The 17,465-nt window shown below is 38.6% G+C and overlaps 1 protein-coding gene across 8 annotated transcripts in view; it reads left to right on the top strand.

Moving 5' to 3' along the window:
- The window catches only part of cacna1g (calcium channel, voltage-dependent, T type, alpha 1G subunit), a 218,992-nt gene that overhangs the window by 115,161 nt on the left and 86,366 nt on the right, over positions 1–17,465 (top strand). For all 8 annotated transcript variants that reach the window (XM_082151200.1, XM_082151199.1, XM_082151204.1 and 5 more), the window contains exons 6-10: positions 4,203–4,362; positions 6,392–6,683; positions 8,151–8,243; positions 9,484–10,300; positions 11,046–11,425. In XM_082151200.1, the coding sequence (XP_082007326.1) occupies positions 4,203–4,362; positions 6,392–6,683; positions 8,151–8,243; positions 9,484–10,300; positions 11,046–11,425 (1,742 nt within the window). The remainder of the gene's footprint in view (positions 1–4,202; positions 4,363–6,391; positions 6,684–8,150; positions 8,244–9,483; positions 10,301–11,045; positions 11,426–17,465) is intronic.

A 17,465-nucleotide genomic window follows, 5' to 3' on the forward strand; every position in this document is an offset into this window, starting at 1 on the left:
CCTTTTTCTATGTCCTCTATACCTCACTGCCCTCTGTCTTTCTGTTCTCTTTGAGAAGCTGTCTTAATCAACATCACATTCTGTTGTTCTGCACACCCATGGTTTGATTGATGAAGGGACAGGCCAAAACTGTCAGTAGATGACAAACATGTTCCCTCACAAATCAAAATACTCAACAGTGCTGTGATGTACAGCTGCTTCACTCCGCCTTGTGTGCAGGTGTGCAGGTGTGAAAAGCGATCTCTTAAAAGGTCTGTAATATGTAGACCACTATATGCCCTTTTACTCCCCCTAGAAGGTGGATTAGTCTGTCAGAAAGTCTAGAGCTTTTTACACTTCATCTTGCGGATTAGAATTCACCATGATTCCGCCGTTGAGGGCGGTTGGAGGTTAATTGGAAACCCGCCTCGCTGCCCACTTGTGTATTCTATTATTATTTTGGGGCGAGGAACGGCATCATGTCAAGTGTCCGCCAGTGGTGATGGTGCGGTCATCTTTTTCAGAAGGCCAGCAGTAATTGGAGTGGTGGACATGTAGACTGGTAAAAGACATGAGGGCACTATTGGAGGGAAAGAGATGCAGACACAGAAAGAGAGGAACTGATAACTCTGCCCATCACATGAGTGACTATTTTTATGAATTATGGAGATGAGAGGTGAGGCAGTGCAACAAAGAGTGAATCACACAGTGAATCTTGTGTGATTTATAAGAGAAATGTGGACCAGGTGGATGGCTTGACCTTTCACTATTCTGATGGATTAAACAACAAAACAAAACATAACAAAATCTTTTTAACGATGTATAAAATGCATGGTTGCCCTTCAAGTATACCATTTGGGATACACTTCAAAAGAATGATACGGATCTTTGGAAAGGAAATTATTTGTGGCCTCCCTGGAATTATAAAAATATAATAAAATTATGAAATATGTAATATTGGCCTAGTGATAAATATATACAGGGTGGGTCAAAAGTTTGGATTATTTTTTAATTAATGTTTCACCAAGGCTGCATTTATTTGATTAAAAATATTAAATAAAATAACAATAAAAAAAAACTCTATTTTAATACATTTTCAAATGTAATTTATTCTTGTGAATGCAAAGATATTCCAGTCTTCAGTGTCACATGATCCTTAATCATGTGACAAATCATTCTAATTCATTAAATCATTCTAATAATGATGATTTGCTGCTCAGTTATTAATAATGGGGTTTTTTTCTGCTTAGTGCTTAATATTTTTTTGTGAAAACATGATACATTGTTTTGTCAGGATACTTTGATGAATAGAAAGTTCAATAGAACAGCATTGTATTTCAAAATTGATAAGAAGAAAGTCTTGAGCACCAAATCAAATGCATATTAGAATGATATATCTATGAGATATATTATACTATATATAATTATATTGTGTGTGTGTGTGTGTGTGTGTGTGTGTGTGTGTGTGCGTATATGTGTTATGGCCACACAGATGAAGTATGAATTTTATTTATAGTGCAAAGGCGCATCAATAACCCATGGAATGGATGGAAAGAAGCCTGGCAGTTTTTAGAGATAAATCAATATGTGATAACATTACTGTTAGATATCTATTTAGCATCAGGCTATTCATTTTGCCAGCGTCTCCTCAATGAGCTCTGTGTGATGCAGAAATGAAATCAGTGGTTTGAGTGTTGTCCTTTTACAACCTTATTGAATTAATATTGAGAAGATTAAGCTTCTCATCTCTTTAGTGAAGTCTTCTGCCAAGTATCAACACCCTGGTGTTAAAACGTATCAGCTGAACAACAGTGGAATAGACCCCTGTGTTTATGTGGTGTTCACATCCCCTCAAGCAATTTTAATTAAACGTACAGAGAAGCTGCTCTTTTATTATCTGTGAAAGCTTATGAGAAATAAATAGATAGCATGGTTATGATCTCTTTTTTCGCTGTGCTTTGTTATTGAGCTTGTTTGGTGCATGTGGATGACTCCAAAGGGCAGAGGGATCCCAGGAGTCTTCTTCATAACACAGGGACCCGAGCACATTGTGTGGCCCTGGAGACTTTCTCTTTTAACATAATAGAATGGCTATGGCAGGATATTTACAGTCTCCCCTTGGGGAATACTCCTCTCTCTCTCTCTCTCTCTCTCTCTCTCTCTCTCTCTCTCTCTCTCTCTCTCTCTCTCTCTCTCTCTCTCTCTCTCTCTCTCTCTCTCTCTCCTAAATAATCTTTTCAGGAGGAGTTTATAAATGAGTTAAGCCACCTGCGTAGAGCGAGACCTTTGCATTAGTGAATTGCTATAGACTGACATAGCTGAGTCAGATAAGGAAACGGGTAAACAAGGAGTCTTTTGGGGAATATTAACTAGGTTTCATTTATGTCAATATGGGTGTCAGTGCTGTGATAAAGAAAATAAGGATTGACATCTGTGGAATAGTCATATAAAGGGGAAGTATGTAATTTTATATGTCCTCCCATTTTCATAGAACTAAAACTAAGAGTAAAATAAATTAAATTCATTTTCCAATGTGATTTGTGTACGATTTAACATTAATTGTTGATTTTTTCCCCCCAACTTTTCAGCTTTCATTAAGCTTTTGAATTGTGCTTTTTATTGTTTATCTTACATTTTCATTCATTTATAAATGCTTATAACATGAATTAAACAAACCATATAACCAAAATGTATGGATTTACTTTTTTAAGAGCTTGATAAACGATTTCATCATGATGGTACTTATCCTCTATAATTCTTTTCAAAACATTTTGTTGACAAAGCTGTATGTTTGAGAGGTCTATAATATATGTATACCTGTTAGAATTCCAAATAATTTTAATGACACTTTCCCAGATGGTGCAGGACCGCCTTTTAAATAGACCACCTCTGTTTAAAATCTGCCATTATTGTTCATGAGGCGCTGCCAATAGTAAATGCCATCTGACGTTGCAAGTTTTTCCGTAGTGTAATATATTTTGGAAAGTGACACAATTCAATGAATTGCATACATAATTTGGAAAATCATAAAATGAGTTCACAAGTGACATTAACGAAGAACGCAGACTAAAGATAGCTCAATCTCATGCTCAGACAGTCCATTATCGTATTGTGAGGAAACTCACATGGCACGGCTGTTCCATTTGTCAGTCTTCTTAAGGGACCAAGATTCAGGAAGGTGATTTTCTCCAGGAAATACACTTCCCTGTGGGGAATTACCTCTCAGTTTGTAAGGCACACAGATCTGTGCCGCTGTCACTGATTCAATGCTTGTTAAGCCCTGACTTGGCAAGCTTAGCTAAATTGCTGTGCTAGGGTGAACTCCACAGTCATTTGGAGTCACTAATGACCGAAGTTAGGAAGTGATTTTCTGTGCAGAAATCTCAGAGCAGTGGATTATCAACGAGAAACACATCATAATTGGAAGAAACACTCCGCATTTCAGAGACCTCGGTTGTTGTTCTGAACTCACCACTTCCTAATTACAAGTTAATAGATACACGGTGATAAACACTCGCAAAACGGCTCTGTGTTTCCTAACTTCCCCGACACAAAAAAATTTTAGGCCGTGTTTCTATCAGGGCGTCTCATTAGTGAAGAGCGAATTTAAGGGGCTAAAACCCATCTCGAAGAGGACGGCTTTGAGAAAATGCAGCATCTGCACAATACTGAGCTCTGTAAACCCACACAGCACAGAGCCATTTTATGTGATGACACGGATCTTCTATTGTCATTCATTCCTGTTAATGCCTCACTGCTTATCGCCACTCACTCTTCCTCCAAATGTTGAAATTGCAGCCGGCCACAGTTATCACCCACAGACTGCAGGCTGCCGGGGAGCACCGGCTGGATTACCCTGCTCCACCAATTACCTGCCAAACCCTGAACAGGAAATCATTTCCATCATTTATGCTTCAGTCAGCTGGCATTGTGGTTTGACACAGGGCAGATATATGGGAGAAGCCAGGACAACAGTGTCTGAAAAACTGGATATCAGCAGAGATTTTTACTGGCACGTATAAACAATCGTACTGTAGGTCTACAATGAGCCTCCATAACCGTGAAATGGAGCAACAGTTTGTTCAGTGCATTATAGCACTATAGTTTCATATGTTTAATGAGAGCAATATGCTTGTGGCAGGGTCTTTTTATTATAATAATGCTTGTTTGTGTGTGTGTGAGGGATGAAATAATACTACAGCTGCTCTTTCATTGTGTTGCAGGTATGAGAATCCTGGTGACGCTTCTGCTGGACACTCTCCCCATGCTGGGCAATGTGCTGCTGCTTTGCTTCTTTGTTTTCTTCATCTTTGGGATTGTGGGAGTCCAGTTGTGGGCCGGGCTCCTCCGCAACCGCTGCTTCCTCCCTGAAAACTTCTCCCTGTGAGTGTGATGGCATGGGTTTTTAGTATCAAGGTCACGATAATAATTTACAAGTGACCTCGGGAGTCATGGAATGATGAGGGTTATAATGTGAAAGCACATTATTGTAATGATGAAAGGCCAAATGTCAACACCAGATCTATTCAAATAGGATTTTATGGGCCTACAGATTGAAAACAATAACAAGCAATACATAAATTAACAAAAACAAACCTGTCTATCTGTACAAATCTGTCTAGATAGCAATTTGAATCGGTTTTTATTTATTTATTTACTTTGAGTATTAGCGTGTTGTCCATTTTATGTTACACAACTTACCCTTACTCTTTTGGGCACAAATGAAGTTTGATATATATTTTTTAATTAAAATATAAAATGTGCATGAAATGTCCACAAAGGTAAAAAAGGGTCACACAGGGCCCATTGGAAGTGATTTCCTTCCAGAAATAAATAACCATGTAGCAGACACTATCTTATATTTAATGAATCATAAAAAATGAACTACTTTCATCGTTACTACTTCCATAAATTCTCAACCATGAATCAATTCGTTTTGTTTACTATCTAGCTTTGTAAACCCCACAGCTATCATTGCACTAAGAGCATGAATTAGACCCCATGGATTCACGGCCTGGCATTGCATTTTGAAGGAATCGGCTGCCTCACAGAGATTGGCTTGAAGCTGTGATTATGTAACATTAAGACGGTCTTAAACTGCTGTTAAATTGCTCTTAAGAAATAAATATTTCAAGGGGCAGGGTTCTTTTGGAAGGCTAGGATTTGTCCCAATGTGTAATTGAAGGTACTTGTGCAGCTAATTCGCCTAGGCACTTTCTCTCTGAGGTGAATTTGTGTTGACAGACGGCCCAATTATCCAGTGTCAGAGCCAAACGCCATTAAAGCTAGGCCTTGCTCAATCGCTTTTCTTCTGGAGATAGTTACCGTTGATCTCGCTGCAGCCTGACTGCTGCTTAAATGGGTGTTTTCCCAACCCTAGGAGCAACTGAGGCTGAGCACTGAAGTCTTCATTGGCTTAGTTATTGCTCAGTGCACATTTGATTTATTTGCATGAAATGTCTGAACTGTGTGTCTATGCATTGCATACTTTTGTGGGACACAAATCCTGGCCAGTTGCTGCACTTGATGATTGCAAATGAGGACTAGAGCTGTCAAGCTGGAAAATGACAAAAAAAATTATAAAAAGAATCATAAAAGTGGTATACTGTATATGACTGAAACACTACATTCCAAGTTTTCTGAAGCATAGTACGATTTGTGTGAGGCACATACCAAAATGTTTTGTTTTTCATGAACTAATCATTTGGTAACACTCTAGTTTAGGGTCCAATTCTCATTATTAACTTTTTGCTTATCAGTATGCATATTACTAGGATATTGGCTGTTTATTAGGACTTATAAAGCATATATTAATGGCTAATTTTACATCCCTTAATCCTACCCAATACCCAAACTTAACAACTCCATTACTAACTGTTAATAAGCAGTAATTAGGAGTTTATTGAGTCAAAAGTCATAGTTGATAGTACTAGTTAATAGTGAGAATTGGACCCTAATCTAGAGGGAGGCCGATCATTCTTCTGACATGGATATTCTCCATTACCTGGTTGATCCAGTTCACATAACCGGTCTGAATGAACCTGGATTCATTCACAAGTTCATTTCACTGACTCAATGATCCAATCTAAAGATTTTAGTCTGTTCATCACATTAAGGTAATGTAAAACACTTTTTAAATTTAGTGGAAGAGTGGTACAGACCACGTTTATGATTCTTTTGTACTTTTGAGTTCTGTGTGCCATTTTTGAAGCTTGAAAGCCTCACTGCCCTTTCATTGTAATAGCATAGAAATACATGTTTCAAAATGTGTCATTTGTTTTCTCAAAAAAAGGAATGTCATGAAAGTAATTACATTTAAAATTTTTGCATGAATCATCACTTCAAGAAATAATTATAGATGAAAACAATCTCTGCTGATAAAACGTGACTCGTGTTGTTATCTTTTGTACAGGCCTACCAGTCTAGACTTGCACAAGTACTACCACACAGAAAACGATGATGAAAACCCATTTATCTGTTCTCAACCACGGGAGAATGGCATGCGCCTGTGCACCTCCATCCCCACGCTCCATGAGGAGGGTCGACAGTGCCAGCTGGACATGGCAGCTTACAACAGCACAGACAACACCACCTGCGTCAACTGGAACAAGTACTACACCAACTGTTCTGCTGGAGAGGTCAATCCCTTCAAGGGGGCCATAAACTTTGACAACATTGGTTATGCCTGGATTGCCATCTTTCAGGTCTGTATATGTCTTCTTTTATTGATGATGCTATGAAGACTTATACAAAGACCTATAAAAACACTTACAAATGCCTTAATATGACAGTTTAGTCAGGTTGCACAATATGTTGTTACCATATTGGTTGTAATCCGGTATTAGAGATTCGATACTGAATATTTAATTCAGTATCAAATTTAATTGTGCAAATTTTTCCATTTATATTACCACTGACATCATCTAATGCTCAAATTAGTCTCTAAAACACATATAATTTAATAACACTGTTAAAATATAATCTTTAGCAAAAGTGAATGCCCATTTTTTTCATACTGCACTGTACATTATAATGCTGTGATTCCTAATCACTTGTAGCATTTAAAACTATTCCATTGATTTATTTTCTGATTTATTTGATTTTCACTAAAAAGTAAAGAATTTGAATAGCAGCCAAAAGATGAAAATTATTATTAGGCTCATTGGCCAATATCAGTGCTTTCCTACAATTTACGGTTTAATGTAAAGATATGGCTTCATACAGCCACCAAAATCTGAGGCACTTTGATCCAACAGTGACATATGTAATTCACTGATTAATCCAAACTGAGACTAAATTTACTATCTTGAACCCAAATGTGCTTACCTCAGTTTCCCTGACCGTTCAGTGATATTTTAAACGCCTTTAAATATTAAAGCTTATTTGCCCTGGGATTTTAGATTAGCTCTTTTAGAGTCTGGCTTGAAGACAATTGCAGGGATCAGCGGTCTGTATTAATTTTTTGTGCGTTTTCACAAAAGGTTGATAAGGTTTTAATTATTCTACATCTGACAGTATGCACCCACTGATTCTAATCTCAAATTGAATTAAACGTTCACTTCTCATGTTTACAACACATCAAAATAGAAATCTATTAAATATTTAGAAGACTGTCATGTACTGAACTCTGGAATGGCCCGATGACTTAATGTTCCTTTTGCAAGCGGCCAATTCTGTGGCTAGGCGCTTAATTTTTAGTATCTAAAAATGAATTAGCTGTCTGACAGCCCTTCATCCTGCTAGCACACCCAATTGCCCTGTAAATAGCAAGCAAAGTGCCTTTCCTTTCCGGTTTTGCCTTTCCCTGTTTCTCCCTAATCTGTGACAGATTAATCAAAGGGAATGAAGAGTGCATGCTGGGTAAGGTGTCCCCCCTGAGCAAAATATATCTGTATTGTCGACCTAATCATGCATGCTACAGAAAGTACAGAGTACAGAAACGAAAACTGATCATGGGAGCAAATAATCAGAGATTATTTATGCTTTTAGTTTGCATGTCACTGTATTGAAATGAGGCACCTACCAATGCTTTTTTCACACTTGAGGTTGATAATCGGTATCTAGAGTTCGAGTAAAAATAGTTTTATATAAAAGTTATGTATTTTATAAACTGCCTCTCATGTGTATAAACTGCATAAGCTGCACTGACTCACTTTTGTTCTTTCCTGTAGGTTATTACTCTGGAGGGCTGGGTGGACATCATGTACTTTGTTATGGATTCACACTCCTTCTATAACTTCATCTACTTCATCCTCCTGATAATAGTGAGTGACTTTGGGCTGAGCTGGGCAGACCAGGACACATTTATGAGAGTGATACCTGACCAGGCAGACTTCCCTATACTGTCTCTGGTGTAACTGTGTGCGTCAGGCAAACTTAGACAGCTCACTAGACAAAGACAAGAGAAAGTAGTTGCAGTTGTATATGTCTATGACATGTAATGAATCATGTTTTGTTTAAGCCTAGCTAATGGATTGTGATAGCCTGGAAATCCAGACCTAAATCTGAAAGATTAATGGTCTGGCATCGACTAATGAAAATCGGCCATCTCGAAGGGCGGCACCAAGCATGCATTTGAAAATCTCACAGCACGCAATTGGATAACACTACGACCAATCACAACAAGCCCCATACGCTTAGCTACCAGCGGAGCTAACTGGTAGATTAGACTCTTGCAGTATTCAGTCGGCAAAACAGCAAAAACGCCCTTCTTGCAAAGGAACGATTTGAGCACCGTCTTCTGTTCCTCTTTTAGATACAAAGCCAAGTCTAACTCGTTCATTGTTGCAGCCAAAGCCGTTTCAAACAACTGGTGTTCATCCATAGCCATCTTGCAATGTTTACTAATGACTTCGACGTCACAGCGCTGTCGTCATCTGTTTAGCTCGCCTCTGGCCCGCCATTATCAGATAACCCGATGTGATTGGTGCAGCTCAGATACAAGGGCATATTTAATGAGCATCATTACTTGACGCCAGAGTAAACCCGCTGTGCACAGTCAACTTGTGCTCTCGCGAGAACTCTGGATTTCCAGAGTAGGATTATGATAGTAATGGAGACAAAACTGTTTAAATATGTACATGATAGGCATTTAGGGGTATTTAAAAGAAAAATTCACCAAAAAATGAAATTTCTGCCATCGTTTACTCACCCTCATGTCTATCCAAACATGTACGAATTCCTATTACAGAACACAAAAGAAAAGATTTTGAAGAATGTTGGTAAGCAAAACTTGTCTGACTACCATTGTATGGACAAAAAAACACTGAAACATTTCTCTAAATGTTATTTCTTGTGTTACACAAAAGAAAGTAAGTCTGTGGCGTTGTTCTGAACTTCCAATCTGTTAATTTCAAATCCTGTTAGCACAGAAAATAACCATTGATTTTATACTTGCTATTTTTGTCATGCCATCCTTTCTGGTTGTTACAGTAACAATGTTGTTAATGAGCAGTGAAGCTCTCTCCGTTCATGGTCTACTCCACTCCCTCCACTGTTTTTCAGGTGGGCTCGTTCTTCATGATCAACCTTTGTCTAGTTGTCATAGCGACGCAGTTCTCTGAGACCAAGCAACGGGAGAGTCAGCTTATGAAGGAGCAGAGAGTGCGCTTCAGGTCCAACGCCAGCACGCTGAATAGCTTCTCTGAGCCAGGAAGCTGCTATGATGAGCTGCTCAAGTACCTGGTCCACATTATCCGCAAAGGCATCCGACAAATCTGCCACCTCATCCGGGTTGCCGGTCGTAGGGCAGGGCTGCGGATATGCGCTTCTCCACCGCTGGAACCGCCCCCTACGAAAAGACGTCGGCAGAAGCAGCGCCAGGGATCCGTCCGACACGTCATGCACCATCATCACCATCACCTCCACCATCACTACCATCTGGGCAATGGAAGTGTCCGAACCGATGTGGGCAGAGAGGTGGACAACGGTTCCCAGAGTGGAAATGTCAACAGCTCTGGGCGTCTTATGCTACCGGTCATTATCCCTCAGCAGGAGCCCTTTTGTGGGTCTCTGGTCCCAAGCTGTGCAGAATCTATGCATAGTGTTTATCAGGTTGCGGGCCACCTTGAACCGCTGCGCTTCGGCCCCTCACCTTCTCCCACGGTGCTCCAGTCTTATAAGAGGAACTCAGTGCCATTTGCAGCTCCAGTACATAAGAACTACCCCACGTTACAGTCATCTCTGGCCTTAGAGCAGCTCAGACAGAGAATCCTGGAGCCAGGAGGAAGCAGTTGTACTGCTAATGTCCTTACCAACCTAAACATACCCCCAATTCCCATCAACACCTCACAGTGCCTGGTGGAGACACAAGGGCCTCCTGGTAAATGGATTTTAAATGGAATTACTTGAGCTGAATGTGCGACACACATGAGTTTAGAGTAGGACTGGGCGGTATGAACAAAAAAAAAATATATATATATATTAAAAGATTATTCAAAGCAAATCAATAAGTTTGGCATCAGGGCAAAAACAGCCATGTTGTCTCTCAACGTTTCATCCTTTGATGTGATGTACATAGTTTTGCAATTTTCAGCTATTAAAGCAATTTAAAACGTGTAATAAATTAATAAAATAAAATAAAAATCAAGAAAATTAAAGTGTGTGTAGAAATTGTGATTATATTTTATGTGATTCTTTAAAAATAAATACATATATTTTAAAATATTTTGTTTTGCAAGTTTTGCATTTTGCCAGAATTGCTGAAAATTGAAAAACAATAAACCGACCATAAACAAAAATCATATAAAAAAAAACTGTGATCTACAGTGGTACTTACTGTTACAATACACCTTACATTATTTTATTTGATGTGCATATTTTTGCATATTCCAACTATTATATCAAATTAAGTGTTTTTATTTAAACATTTTACATTGAAAATAAATTAACATTATTTCAATGTTAAAAATGATAGATAGATAGATAGATAGATAGATAGATAGATAGATAGATAGATAGATAGATAGATAGATAGATAGATAGATAGATAGACAGATAGATAGATAGATAGACATCTGTCTATGCATATTTTTTTTTCTGATGTATTTCTGTCTTATACATTTCAGGCAAGATCGTCTGCAAGGATGCCCTCATGAATAGCAGTGGCCCAAACTTAGAAACGACTTTGACCTTTGACCCTGAGACGTGTCCGTATTGTGCCAAATCGATGGGAAACGACTCCGAGGGAATGGATGGGAATGAGATGGCAGACTCTGACAGTGAGGGCGTGTATGAGTTCACACAGGATGCCCATTATCGGGACAGCAGAGATCCCAACAAAAAGAAGAAGTTTGCATTAGGAGCTCGAGCAGCAAAGGTGGTCCATTTCTGGAGGCTGGTGTGCGACACTTTCCGTAAGATCGTGGACAGCAAGTATTTCGGACGAGGAATAATGATCGCCATTCTCATTAACACACTAAGCATGGGCATCGAGTTTCATGACCAGGTTAGTGCATGTCTCTATGCTCGAACTGATTTGATATCTGGAAACCCTCAAGATAAAATTATGTTTTGGCCTCTATTTTAATTCCAAGTAATTGCATCTTTATATATCACTACATGGCTTCATACCTCAAAATGATTGGTACTTTATCTCACAATAATTGTCATAATTTCTCGTAACTATCTTCATATCTCACAATTGTGTATTTAAATGTAATTGTGCTTGTAAATCTAATAAATCAGACTTTATACACTACTGTTCAAAAGTTTGGGGTCAGTACGATTTTTGTTTTAAATAATATTTTTTACTCAGCAAGGATGCATTAAATATATAAAAAGTAGAGAGTAAAGACATATGTAATGCTACAAAATATTTCTATTTTAAATAAATGCTGTTCTATTGAACGGATTTCAAAGAATCATAAAAAAAAATATTAAGCAGTACAACTATTTTTAACATCGATAATAATAAGATCAGCAAATCAGCATATTAAAATGATTTTTGAAGGATCATGTGACACTAAAGACGGGAGTAATGGCTGCGGAAAATTCAGCTTTATTGAAATATATTAAAATATATTAACGTAGGAAGCTTTTTTTTTTTTATTGTAATATTATTTCACAATATTCATGTTTTTACTGTATTTTTGATCAAATAAATACAGCCTTGTTGAGGATAAGAGACTTCTTTCAAAAACTTTATAACCAATCTTACCGACCCCCAACTTTTGAACATAGTGTATGTCATATTTATATTTTTTCAACACATAATATACCACTCTGCCCCAACTGCCCTTTCCTGCAGTATTACGGAATGCAAGACTTTCTGTATGCAGCATGTTTTTGTTGTTTAGCATTTTAGGGGTAATTCACCATACTAGAGAATGAGCACGAGTCTGAGGGCTGCACTGAAGAAAAAGGGCAACTGGCACACATCTGAAATTCATTGTACTGTGTTTACACAGTGTGCTCGCATGCCTCAGTCTTCCAGATCCTTTGGAGAGCACACACCACGGTTCATGCCCCCCTCGCTCGTGATTGAAGTCATAACTCAGGGCTTTGACATGAACAACTAGGAAAATTATCAGTATTTTATGAGACATTGCAACTTTGAAGGATGATAAAGTGATACAGAGTTTTGTATTTTTCACAGAAAATGGTTGATTCTCAAACAAGAAAACAACATTTATCATCACTGACTCTGATTAGAATGATTTATTCTGGTAATTTGAGAGTTATTCAAAAAAATATGAAATAAATGGGAGCGTCTGCTGGCATCCAGGAGCGAATATGCGGGCAATGTAAGAATTTTTGGTTCTCTACCTCGTGAACTCAAGTGACCACCCTACCAAACGTGAATGTGTTTTCTCAGATATAGAGTCATCACATGAATTCACTGGATGAAATTTTGGGGGCACCAAGCGGGAGCAACGTTTCTCATTTGTCCCCCCTGACTTTGACCTTGGATGGAGGTAAACTACTATTCAAAAGTCAGAGAGACTGTATTTATTTGACCACAAATACAGTAAAAACAGTAATATTTTCAGCAGCATTTACCCCAGTCTTCAGTGACACATAATCCTTCTGAAATCATTTTAATATGCTGATTTGGTGCTCAATAAACATTTCTTATTGTTAATAAAACCGGAAATAGCTGCGCTGTTTAATATGTTTTTGTGAGAATATTTTTTTTCAGGATTCTTAGACGAATATTAAGGTCATAAAAACAGCTTCTATTTTAAATAGATATTTTTTGTAACATTATAAATGTTTTTACTGATCAGGGTAATGCTTACTTGCTGAATAAAATTATTCCTTTCTTAAAATAAAAAACGGTAATGTACAGTATATTTTAGCGTGCGAGTATGGTGGACCTGTAACGGAAATGGGATCTAGTGCTTTCTATTGTCTATACTTGTCTCCTTCGTTGTTTGCCATAGTCTGAAATAAGCTAGCGCACACTCACAGACAAACAACAACACACGGATGGCATTCCTCTCCCCCTCAGGACTTCTGCTTCTTTTGTCTCTCCTCTCGTTTTGTTCCCTGTAAACTCCCGGGGAATTCTGGCAGTGAACGTCGTCTTTACGGCGCAGTCCATCTGGAGAATTGGAGACTGAGATAGAGCAAGAATTTGGATGCATAAGGTCACTTGGGTTTTCTGATCCCCATAAAACTTCCAATCTGGCTAATTGCATCTGTTCATTCCTGAAGCTTCTATTGCCTTTTGTCTTTCATACTTGTCTGTGCTCCTCTCTTCCAATCTCTGACATCCTGCATTACTTTTTAAACCCACTTTGGAATGAAGAAGCAGCTCTCGACTGCAACAATTCTAGCTTTGTTTGCCAATCCTGGGCTTGAAATGTTGCTAGTAGGGTTCGAAACATTATCAAATGCTGTGTTGTCCAGTTTTGTTATTCCATTGTGCGGTACAGATGGAAAAATCACACATTGCTGGATGAAGTTAAGATCAAGTGGAGTTTCACAGAATGTAGCCAAAGGGGGGAATATGTGAATGACTGAGAAAAACAGGCAGAAGAGGTTTTGCTACATTGATCTGAGCAGTGTTCTGTGCAGCCTCATTCCAGACCCCGCTCTGTGTTTCTTGGAGAGGAGACATGTTGATCGCTTGATCTTACGCATGAAAACCACACAAAACTTGACCACATGGCAGCTATTTACAGAGCTGAAGTGTGTGCTTTTTATTTTAGAAGTTAAAAATAAATCCACAGGCACATCTCCATCTCTCTTTTCCATCAGTTTTTCACATTCTACCTTTAGCCCAAGTTGTTCAAAAGCTCCTCAGCCCATTCTGTTTCGTTTAGTTCTTGGCGTTGCTGCTTTTTCCCTTCCATTTCGAGCAATATATCTGTCAACTGTTTTATCCAAAAAGGGATATTTGCCTCCCATAATATTGCACCCATACAACCAGGGCCTAAAATAAATACTCGTCAAGCGCCAAATGTGAGTAAAATTCGGTGTTCGTGAGTATGTGAAACGATGCCAGTTGACGGTAATATTTTTATGCAATGTTGTCATAACGTGAACGTGAACAAATGTGAACGACGGTCGGGACAGTTGACGGGCAAGTGCTGCATCGTCCCGAAAAGTTTAAGCCTTGCCAATTTAAATACTCAAGCACAAGAAGATTTGAAAGGGAACTCAATTCACTACTCGCTGTGTGGGAAGTTTTATGTGCGCAAACATTCGAAGCGCGTCTAGAAATCCGCATCAGATAGTGCGCGAATACGGAATTGAACCCTTTCACGTCGTCTTGCGCTTGAAAATGCCCGTATTGGCGAGTATCCTTGTAAACATAGTCAGTTATGTCTTAAGTGAACATGAACAGTTGAGAAAAAAAAACGTTTCAGTATATTGGATCCGTGCATTAGCTCTTAAAGAGACAGCAGCCTAATATACCTGCTGCCATCTGTCCTTAATGTTAATCAAACAACAAAAGGCAAAGAAAAATTACTCACTGCTCTTGACTGAAAAACTTGACTTGACAAAACAGTTTCATGGCTGGTAAAAAACAATATTTCTGTCAGGACCACTACCGTCAAATATGATTGACAATTAGCATACAGTTTGGATTGGCGGTATGGTTCCGTTCTGGGCGAGAACTCCCTGCGCATCCATGCAGCCTAGCATGGATAAGAGCAGGGAGAGCAGCAATAATCCCCCTTGGGGTAAACAGAACAGAACCAAGATGAAAATTTGCAAATATATTTAATTCAAGATTTTAAAGTACAACATTATTCGATAATTATTCTGATTCAAGGGGAATCAATGTCAAATCCTGACAGGGCGAGAGGAGGAGCTGGGGATGGAGGAGGGTAATTAGCTCCTGAGAAACGCGATAGCTGCTGATAATACTGAAGGAGCTTATATTTGTATATGGTGATAGGTGTCGTATTACTACTGGTAGATGTGGATCAGCTGATGCGAGCTTGACTAACGTGACCTGCCAGAACTAACGCTACGCTTGATTTATGGTCGGTAAATTTTCTTAAGTCACTGGCTATTGGCAGCTGTGTAAAAAAGTTGTGATGTGATTATCCCTTCTCTGAATATGAAATGTTGTGCCTCATAGGAATATTGCTCTGAATTTCCTCTGTTTGGAATATTGACAGATTTCAAACATTTTCAACTTCTCAACCCCATGTTGTGGTGTAGGAGATGCTACAGTATGTGTCACGTGCCATGTTTATCTATACCCTGTTTTCCAGTTCAAGTTTCTTGTTGACACTTGTAGGTGAACTTTTTTAAGCTCTTAATCTTACATGCGCTATGAATTCATATAAGTTTCCCTGCGGACTGGCGGTGCAGGTCTGGTTCATAGTTTAGAGAGGAGGATGTTACTGTTCAAATTGACATGTCTTATCCCTCACCCTGTGTTGTTCATGAATAAAGAATTGTGCCCTCATTCAGGGATGCGAATATTTAGCATCATAAGAAAATTCCACACAATTCCAAGCCACTCATTAACCCAGTACACAATCTCAACAAGCATCTCTGCTGGGAATCTCTCTCTCTCTCTGTCTTTCAACCTCTTCCTCCCACGCTGCCCCTTTTCTTCCTTTCCCTTCCTGATGTGCTATTGGGGCATAATGGTTATTGTTGATCTGGCTATGAAAGTTAATGAATACAGAGGGTGGCTTGCTTTGTTTCAGGACTTGCCCTGGGACTTCACACAATCTTTGTAATGATAGTTTGGCCTAGTTATTATTGCTAATACAGCAATGAGCTCCTATCCTCAGATCAGAGCATATATGTGGGTGTTTAACTGCATGGGTCTAACCAAATGCGGAAATTATCAATAATTTGTGTTAGGAAAGAAATTAAATATATGAGCCCTTTGCGATATGCAACCCCAACTTCCTGTCTCAATAGAAAATGTTGTGGGGTCTTTAAAATGTCAGTATTTTGTCCACTGCACATCCGCCTCAAGCATTTATTTACTTATTTATCTTACTTAGTTGTTTTAGGCTATTCAAACCATTATGTGGTGAACATGTGGTGAACTTTTAGCTTGTCTAAAAGCCATTTGAGTCATAATGAGGTTTACATAATGAGAGGAAATGAGACCAGCTAGTTTATGCTTCAATGAAACGATCTCAACTGCTCGTCATGGGTTTAAATTATTTCGAACAATTTCTGTTTCTCTGGATGTAAAGCATACTCGTCATTGTTGGTAATGAGGAAACGCATATCTCATACTTGGGAAGTGGCCACTACAGTGGTGCTTTTGCCAAGGGAAGGTTTTTTTTTTTTTTTTTTTTTTTATGAGCACTGTAAAGCTTTCCTCAGAAGAGAACAACCTCTTCACCTTCCACCAGTGACAACTGAAAACAATGACCCATCAGGGGTCTCTAAGGCTACGTTCTCACCGCAAGCCTTAGTGGTCCATTCTGATTTATTGCTCATATCTGATTATTATTATTTATTTATTTCACATTATGTTTTTTAAATGTGGCCAATATCAGATTCGAGTGTGAACAGGTCACGATCCTGAATTGAACCACATCCGCAAAAGAACAATGACAAAGTCAGCACGCAGCACGGAATTATGCAGTAAACACAGAGGTTATACTGAAGTCAGCATTTACATGTTCATTTATAAGCTGATGTGCCGCAGGTGATGAGGAGGAAGCAGACAAGGATGAGGAGAGCAATGTTTTTCTCATACAGTTTTTCCATGTTTTTCTTGAATAGAGCTGTCACTGTAATACTTCTGAGTATATCAGCTCACCATCCCTCCACTGACTAACTTTACTGCCTTCTTCTATTTTCACAAAGTGGCCGAAGAACAACTAGGAGGTAACATTTTTTATAGTAACTCCCATCAGTGGAGAATTGTGACAAATGTTGATCTATAGAGCGATGTAAAAGTCACATGAATTCCGATGACTGTTCAGACTAAGGTCACTTTGCAAAACATCGGACTTGTATGTGATTTAGGACCATGGAAGTGGCTCAAATCAGAATAGAAAAGATCAGATTACATGTGGTTTCTGCTGTTCACACTGTTATGAAAAAAAAAA

Source organism: Leuciscus leuciscus (assembly GCF_965113295.1).
Source record: "Leuciscus leuciscus genome assembly, chromosome: 21".
Classification (NCBI taxonomy): Eukaryota; Metazoa; Chordata; class Actinopteri; order Cypriniformes; family Leuciscidae; genus Leuciscus; species Leuciscus leuciscus.